Raw genomic sequence first — 7,218 nt, forward strand, 5'->3', positions numbered from 1 at the left:
CAGCAGAATCCAGCCTGCCATAGAAGCCGCACCTTGAAGGGGAAGCGGCTGCCGTTGGGGCTGGAAGGATCGGCGGCGTCGGCTGCCAGGTCTTCCTCTGTTTTGCGGGCCAGCCGGTAGGCGGGCAGGGCAAAGAGCCGCAGGAGGTCGCGGCCGCCGCCGCTGCTGCCGCTCAGGTGGCGGCTGAAGCCCAGCCCACGGCGCGGCGCTGCATGCTCGCCCCCACATATCCTGGGCCACTGCCGCAAAACGCGAGGCTGCACGCCCGCTCTGACCAGGCATGTGCAAACCACGGCACGCATTTCTCCTCCAGGCTCAACAGTTTCCCCCTGCCGTGTTGCTTGTCGGCGTGCAAGTAACTACAGGTTCTGTCGCTACCTTGGTGCTCCCCACATGCATGCATGCAGCGCGCCCAGCACGGTGGCGGCGGCGTACTCGAGCCGATGATCAACAAGCCCAGCGAGTCACTCTGGACACTTCCCATACTGAAGACGAAATATTGTTACAGGGAATTCACCGTTAAGCATTGCCGTTTGCTCGCTGCTGCTGTGGCACGTGCTGCCGGTGGCGCTCCTGGCGGCTCTCCTTGTGCTGCTTGCTGCTCGGCCCCCGCTGCTGCTGCTGCTGCCGCGGCTGCTCCAGTGGCTGCGCTCGTGCTGGCAGTGGCTGGTCGCAGAGGATCCACCCCTGCGCCCTCAGCACCTTCTGCTGCCCTCCCGTGAGGCGAGCCTGCGGGGCGCCGGCGTCACTGAGCTTGCCGCTCCACCACTCGCCCCCGCCGAGCGCGCAGTGCACCTGCAGGTCAAACCGCTTCAGCTCGCGGCTGCAGAAGAGGCAGGGCGCGGCGTAGGCGAGCTGGCCGTCGGCCGTGCGCCGCCACACCACGATGCTGCCGCCGAGCTTGCGGCGCACCCAGGCCACGAGCTTGTGGGCGGGCACGCCCTGCCGCCGACCCTGCTGCACGTACGACTGCAGAAGCCTGCAGCACAGGGCGGCGGGAGCAGAGGCAGGGTGGTAAGCAGAGGAGGCGAGGAACAAGCTTGGGGCACGGTGCCGCAGAGGTAGGTGCACGGACAGGCGCAGGCAAGCCCCCACGCACCTGCGCTCTGCGCAGCAGCGGTGGTTCCCCGCGACGGCTTTCTCAGAATCCAGATCCAGCTCCTCCTTGTACTGCGGCACAACGGGGGTTGGTAAACGCCGCCGGTGGTGGTGGGTGTCGCGGGGAGATCGCGGCGGCGGGAGCGGGAGCACAGCACCCAACTGCAGTATGGGGTGCTGCGCTGCTCTGCAGGACGGTCCCATTCCTTTGAAGGGTCGGCAGAGCAGGAAGCACGCCCGCCTGCGGTCGACCGATAGTGTCTTCCACTTCCTGAGGCTCTCCTCAGGCTCTCGCACGCTCACCTACTAGTAGTACGCTATCAGACGAGGAGGTGAGGCCGGCGAGGGAGCAGGGCATAGCAAACACGGCCTTGGGGCAGAAAGGCATCGGGCGAGTGGTGCGAGGGGTTGGGGCTGTGAGGAGGGGGTTGAGGGCGACTGGAGGCGCCAGAGAGCAAGTTGCCGATTAGCCTGGCCGCGCAAGAAGACGGACCTGCGGGTGGAGTACGGGCGGGCAGGCGGTGCAGGACAGGCAGGAGTCGGCGCCTCCCTCTGAAGCCTCAGGAGGTGACATGCGGCAGCAGGTGGTGACCTTGTGAAGCTGCCCTGGGGCTTCCAGGGGGTGAGAACTAGGTGCGGACTTACAAAAGCATATTTCGGTAACCATGTGGAGCCAATACAAAACACAATCTTCTTCAGGCACAAAGAAAAGTGCAGAAGTGGAAAAAACTGCAAGGTAGTTTCATGGTTGACGACAGACGAGAGCAGGTGCATGGTGTGCGTGCGGGCAGGCAGGCGTCACCCTGCCCTTGCCGACCGGAAAACTGAGCGATGGGTCGACCCGCTGCCCCCGCCGGACACTGCTGCCTGTGCCCGCCATCCCCAACTCGGCATCCCAGTCATGCTGCCGTATCGTGCATCGCTGTTCGGCGCAGGGTCATTCGTTCATTGGCCGGCCATCGTGCCCAGGTGCAGCCAGAGCAGCAGCGCTCCTGCCTGCTAGAAGGCCACGGCAGACATCCGTGCCGCACCGTGCGTGCCTGGGAAAGCGGCTCACTTGGCCTCGTCGCCGCTGCCGCCCGCCACCAGGTCCCGTTCCACAATCTCCTGAATCACCTGCAGCAGCAGGGCCAGCAGCGGTTGTGTCAGGATGCTCAGCAGGAGGCTGGCCCCCGCGTGAACAGCAGCAGCAACATGCAGGCAGGGGGCCGCCGCCGGGCAGCCGGCAAAGCCTGCGCCTTGCCTGCGCGGGCAGCAGGCCTTCCGTGCGCAGCGCGGGCTTGGAGGCATCCATGCCCACAAATATCAAGGTGGGCAGGCCGTGGATCTGCAGGCAGCGGAGTGGGGGATGCGGCGGCAGCGGTGGTGGGAGGAGACCGCCTGACCTCGAGAGGCTGCAGCATGCCCCAGCAAAGGCCGGCCGGCAGGGAGGTGGTCCGCCGGCGAGTCGGGGCGCCCCGCTGCTGCGTGCGTGCCTGCAGCTGCGTGGAGATGTCTGGGTTCTTGTCGGTGTCGATTTTGAGGATGCGCACCGCCTCGCCCATCCTCTCCGCCACCTGCGACAGAACACAGGCGACCGAGCGGGGCTCACATGCGGGTGCCTTGTCCAGCTCACGGCGCACATGCAGGACCAGAATGCATTCGGTGTCTGGATGGTTGCACATGGCAGCACGCGGTACCAGCAGCTCCAGACAGTGGCAGTGGCTGCCGGCAGACACCACCCCTGCCCCAAGCAGGCAGCTCACCGTCTCCAGCTCCTTGGCCAGCAGCACGCAGGGCCCGCACCAGGTGGCGTAAAAGTCGATGATCAGCGGGCGGTCCCGGTTCAGGATCTCAGCCTCCAGCTCCTCCGCATCCACCTGCTGGATCTGCAGCATGGGAACGCGTTGGGGCCACGCGCGCAGGGGTTGGCGTTGATAGGCAGGCGGTCGGCGGCGCGGTGGGCGGGCGGCTGGGCTGGGGGCCCAAACCACCGGCTCGTAGCGCGCGCCCAGGAATCATCCAGGCGCTGCGCACGCTGCACGGGCTCACGTTTGCAAACTTGCTGCCTCCGCGGGCTGCCACACAGCGGCGCAGGCCGATCCCAGCTCCTGCTGGCTGCCGCCATGGCTGCACCGTCGCGGGCCGAGGTGTGCAGCCGGCCCTGCGAGTGGTGCGAGGCGCCACACCGCAGGGCGGCCGAGTTGCTACCGCCAAGTGCATAATTGTGCTGCTGCGGCTGAGAAGGGCTCTTTTATAGTGTCGGGCGATAGCCTCGAGTTGCGATCGGCGGGAGATGGCGACGATGGGGCTCGAAGGGCGTCAAGGGAGGAGAGCACCGCCACGTCGACAGCAAATGAACAAAATAGCTCAGCTCCGGAGATCCCTCCATCGAGACCAAAGAAGACTTCAATCAAATGCCGGGCAGCCGGGCAAGGGTTGCCATCCCACCCGCATGGGGCCATCACCAGCGGCTGCTGGAGCTGTGAGCGGCGCTGCAGGCTGCAGGCATGCCAGGGCAGTGCGCCGTGACGAGCGCCTACACAGGGGATGTGACGGCCCTGTGCATTGCCCGCCTGCCCGGCGGCGAGGGCGCCGCCGTCAGTGGCGGCAGCGGCGTGCTGGCGGGCATTGGCAGCCAGCTCCACGCGTATTCCTTGCCCTCTGGAAACCGCTGCTGCTGCACCACGGTGCTGCCCGATGCGGCGCGGCTTCATGGCATCGCCTGCCTGCCAGAAGAGGCCGGCTCCGCAGCGTGCACAGCGGCGCGGCCGGCACTGCTGGTGGCGGTGCATGGCGGGCGGCATGCTGCGCTGCTGCGCCTGCTGGGGCCCGCCGCAGCTGGCAGCGATGCCTGCGCCAGCAGTCCTGGCGTCTCTGGCTGGGAGGTGCAGCGCCTGGTGCAGCTGCCCCGCTTCCAGCACTGGACCATGGATGTGCAGCTGAGCCTGGCAGGCAGCGGCAGTGCAGTGCACCTGGCGGTCGGCCTCAGCAGCAATGCTGTGGAGGCATTCGTCACCCAGCTGCCAGCCGCAGCGGGCACCGGCAGCGCTCTGGGCAGCGTTCCCGGGCAGCAGCAGCAGGCGCAGCCGCCCCGGGCTCAGCGCGTGCTCCATGCCCAGGGCGCCCAGCGCTGCCTGCTCTACTCGATGGTGATGCTGCCGCGGCAGCAGGGCGATGGCGGCGGCACTAGCGCCGGTCAAGGCAGCGGCAGAAGCAGCAGCACCTTTTGGCTGGTGGCGGGAGGCACCGTGTTCCTGGATGTGCTCATCTGGGCCACGCCGGCAGCGGAGGCCCCCAGGGCTGCAGCCGCCGCGGCGGCCGCTGCCCTGGCCAGCCCTGCGCCTGCAATGGCGGCCACGCTGTACCGCCTGAAGGGCCACGAGGGATCCATCCACCGGTGCGGCTGAAGGGTGGGAACTTCATCACACAAGATGGCCTGCTGCATCTGCATGCCGTCGCGGGGCAGATCAAACCGCGGAACGTGCCTCCAATGCACGGCACCTGCCTCTGCCCGCGCAGGGTGCGGTGGTCGACCTGCGGAGGCCTGCTGGCCTCCGCCAGCGACGACCGCTCGCTGCGCCTGTGGTCCATCCCGCCGGCGCATGCGGCCACAGCTGGCGCGGCATGCGCCGGGGAAGCGGGGGCACCTGCAACAGAACCGGCACTGCTGCAGCCGCGGCACGTGCTGTGGGGCCACACCGCTCGCCTCTGGGACTGCTGCTTTGGCGGTGGCGGCGTTGCTGGCGGCAGCGAGGGCTTCCTGGCGACTGTCTCGGAGGACTGCAGCTGCCGCCTCTGGTGCCTGGCCACTGGCCAGCTCCTGGGCACTATCAAGGTGGGTCCTGTACTATGTACTGCATCAGGCAGTACATTAGGATGCCAGCGTGGCGTTTCTGCTGTGGCGCCTGCAGTGAGTCAGCGCCCCGCCGTGCTTGCAGGGCCACCGGGGCCGCGGCATCTGGCACTGCGCGCTGCTGGAGCCGCCGCAGCATGCCAGGCCGGCACCTGCCAGCGAGGCGCCTGCGGCGGCAGCAGCATCGGCAGCGGCAGCAGGCTGCTGTTTATTTACCGGGGGAGCTGACGGCAGCATCAAGTGCTGGAGGCTTGCGGACTGGCTGCCGTCAGGCTCCGGCGGCAGCGCAGGCGCAGCCCTGCCAGCCGCAGAGTGCTTCATGCTGCGGGGCATGCCACCAGACCCGGCAGCCGTGGCGGTGGGCAGCGAAGCCAGCTATGGTTGTGACCATCACACACACCTGGATGCTGCGCAGCAGCAGCAGCAGCAGAAAGATGTCCACTCGGAGAGCCGCACAGAGTGGGTGCGCTGCCTGGCGATGGCAGAAATGAGCGGCAGCGTTGGCAGCGCTGCCGGCTCCAGCAACGGCAGACTCACCAGGTCGCGGCGGCGGTGCGTGTATGTGGGCACCAACCGAGGGCTGCTGCACCGCGTGCATCTGCCAGGTGGGACATAGTGAGATACCCGCCTGGCACTGCTGCTGCTGCTGCTGCTGTTGCTTGTGCCTGTTGGGTCCCCCTCTCACACTGCTTCCCATGTGCAAACAGGCGCCCCATTGTAGGCTGAGCCATGCTTGCTGTCGCTGTGTGCAGATGCCGAGGCAGGGCAGGAGGAGTGGTGGAAGTGCCTGCTGAAAAGTGGCGGGGTTGCCGGCAGCGGTGGCAAGCCCATGCCTCTCATGTCTCTGTCGCTTCTGCAAGTGCCAGCAGCAGGGCGGCAGAGTGCTGATGGCAGCGGCCGTGGTAGTGTGTGGGTGGCAACCGTTGATTTCGGGGGCACTGTCACCGTGCTATGCGACAAGCCAGAGCCAAGCCCTAGCCCAGAGGCAGCACATGCAGGAGCTGGAGTTGGCGGGGACAGCAGCGGCGGCGGGAGCAGCAGCAGCAGGACCGTCGGGCCTGCCTCCTGCTGCAGCTGGCAGCCATATGGGCCCATCCGTCCTGGCAATGTAGGCATCTGGTGGGGCAGCCCAAGGTGCGACGGTGGCAGCAGCAGCAGCAGCGGCGGGCTGGGCAGCCGCTGCTGCTTCACTGCCCGTGGCGGTCTCCTGACCCTGTGGCTGCTGCCACTGCACACTCTGGAGGATTCGCAGGAAGAGCAGCAGCAGCGGCAGCAGCCACAGCGATTGGCAGAGGTTCGCTTGCCCTTTGCAGCGCAGGTGACTGTGCTGGCAGCCGCGCTGCTGCCCCCGCGGTATCACCAGCGGCAGCGGCAGGCGGCGCTGGTGGCTGTGGGAGACACGGATGGCGGCATCGCTGTGCTGCTGCTGCTGGCCCCTCCAGGGCTGGACCTGGGACACCCACCAGCCGCAGCAGCGCTAGCAGCGCAGGGGCCGGCAGCAGCAGCAGGAGCAGCAGCGGGAAAGGCAGCAGAGGAGGCAGCAGGGGAGGGGCGGGGTGCCCAGCTGCTGGTCCTGGCAGCGGCTCGCCAGGTCTGTGACCTCACACCGGTGCGCATGATCCGCCTCCACCTGCCACCTCCTGCATGCGGCGCCTCCTTTGGCACAGCAGGCGGCACAGCAGCAGCAGCAGCAGCAGCAGCAGCAGCAGTGGGGCGTGACGTGGCGGAGCAGCTTGCAGCCGCAGAAGTGGTGGTGGCAGGCGGCAGCAGCACCATACAGGCGCTCCGCCTGCCAGCGACGGCGGTGGCGACTGCCTGCCAGGCAGCCGCTGGCGTGGCTGCACCTGCAGCGGCTGACGCAGGGGGGGAGCCTGCCGGCCCGCCTCGCCTGCTCTGCACCCGCTGCCGGCGCTACGAAGCCGTCACACACATCGATGGCGCGACCGCTGCTGCTGCCGGCGACACCTGCGGCGGCGGCGGCAGCAATGGCATAGCGTTCGGCTTCCACTCTAGCCACTTTGCTGTGTGGGACGAGGGCGCCGAGGCAGAGGTTGCCCGGGTGGGTGGCGCGGCGGCGAGCAGCTGTCTGGCGGCAATGGTAATTGCCTGCCACACGTGGAGGCCTGCTGGCAGCCTTGTAGCAGCACCCGCACATCCTGGCTCCCTTCTGCCACGGTGTGATGCAGGTGGTCTGCGGCGGCGCGAGGCGGGCGGCGGCCGCTGACGTGGCTGGCGGCGATGACCTGGCGCTGTGCTTCGTGCGGGATGCCCGCCTCTGGCTGTAC

General features: G+C 67.9%; 2 protein-coding genes across 2 annotated transcripts; both read right to left on the minus strand.

Moving 5' to 3' along the window:
• Window positions 1–519: 519 nt before the first annotated feature.
• CHLNCDRAFT_143791 (hypothetical protein) lies at window positions 520–1,486 on the minus strand (the record flags this gene model as incomplete). The annotated part of the gene is made up of 3 exons (XM_005849295.1): window positions 520–979; window positions 1,100–1,170; window positions 1,415–1,486. 3 exons carry the CDS (start codon window positions 1,484–1,486, stop codon window positions 520–522), a joined length of 603 nt encoding a protein of 200 aa, XP_005849357.1.
• A 1,078-nt stretch (window positions 1,487–2,564) lies between these two features.
• Window positions 2,565–2,915, minus strand: CHLNCDRAFT_15244 (hypothetical protein; the record flags this gene model as incomplete). The annotated part of the gene is made up of 2 exons (XM_005849296.1): window positions 2,565–2,654; window positions 2,844–2,915. Coding segments are annotated over 2 exons (162 nt in total), but the record flags the coding sequence as incomplete, so codon positions are not given.
• Window positions 2,916–7,218: the final 4,303 nt, after the last annotated feature.

This window comes from Chlorella variabilis, assembly GCF_000147415.1.
Source record: "Chlorella variabilis unplaced genomic scaffold CHLNCscaffold_6, whole genome shotgun sequence".
Classification (NCBI taxonomy): Eukaryota; Viridiplantae; Chlorophyta; class Trebouxiophyceae; order Chlorellales; family Chlorellaceae; genus Chlorella; species Chlorella variabilis.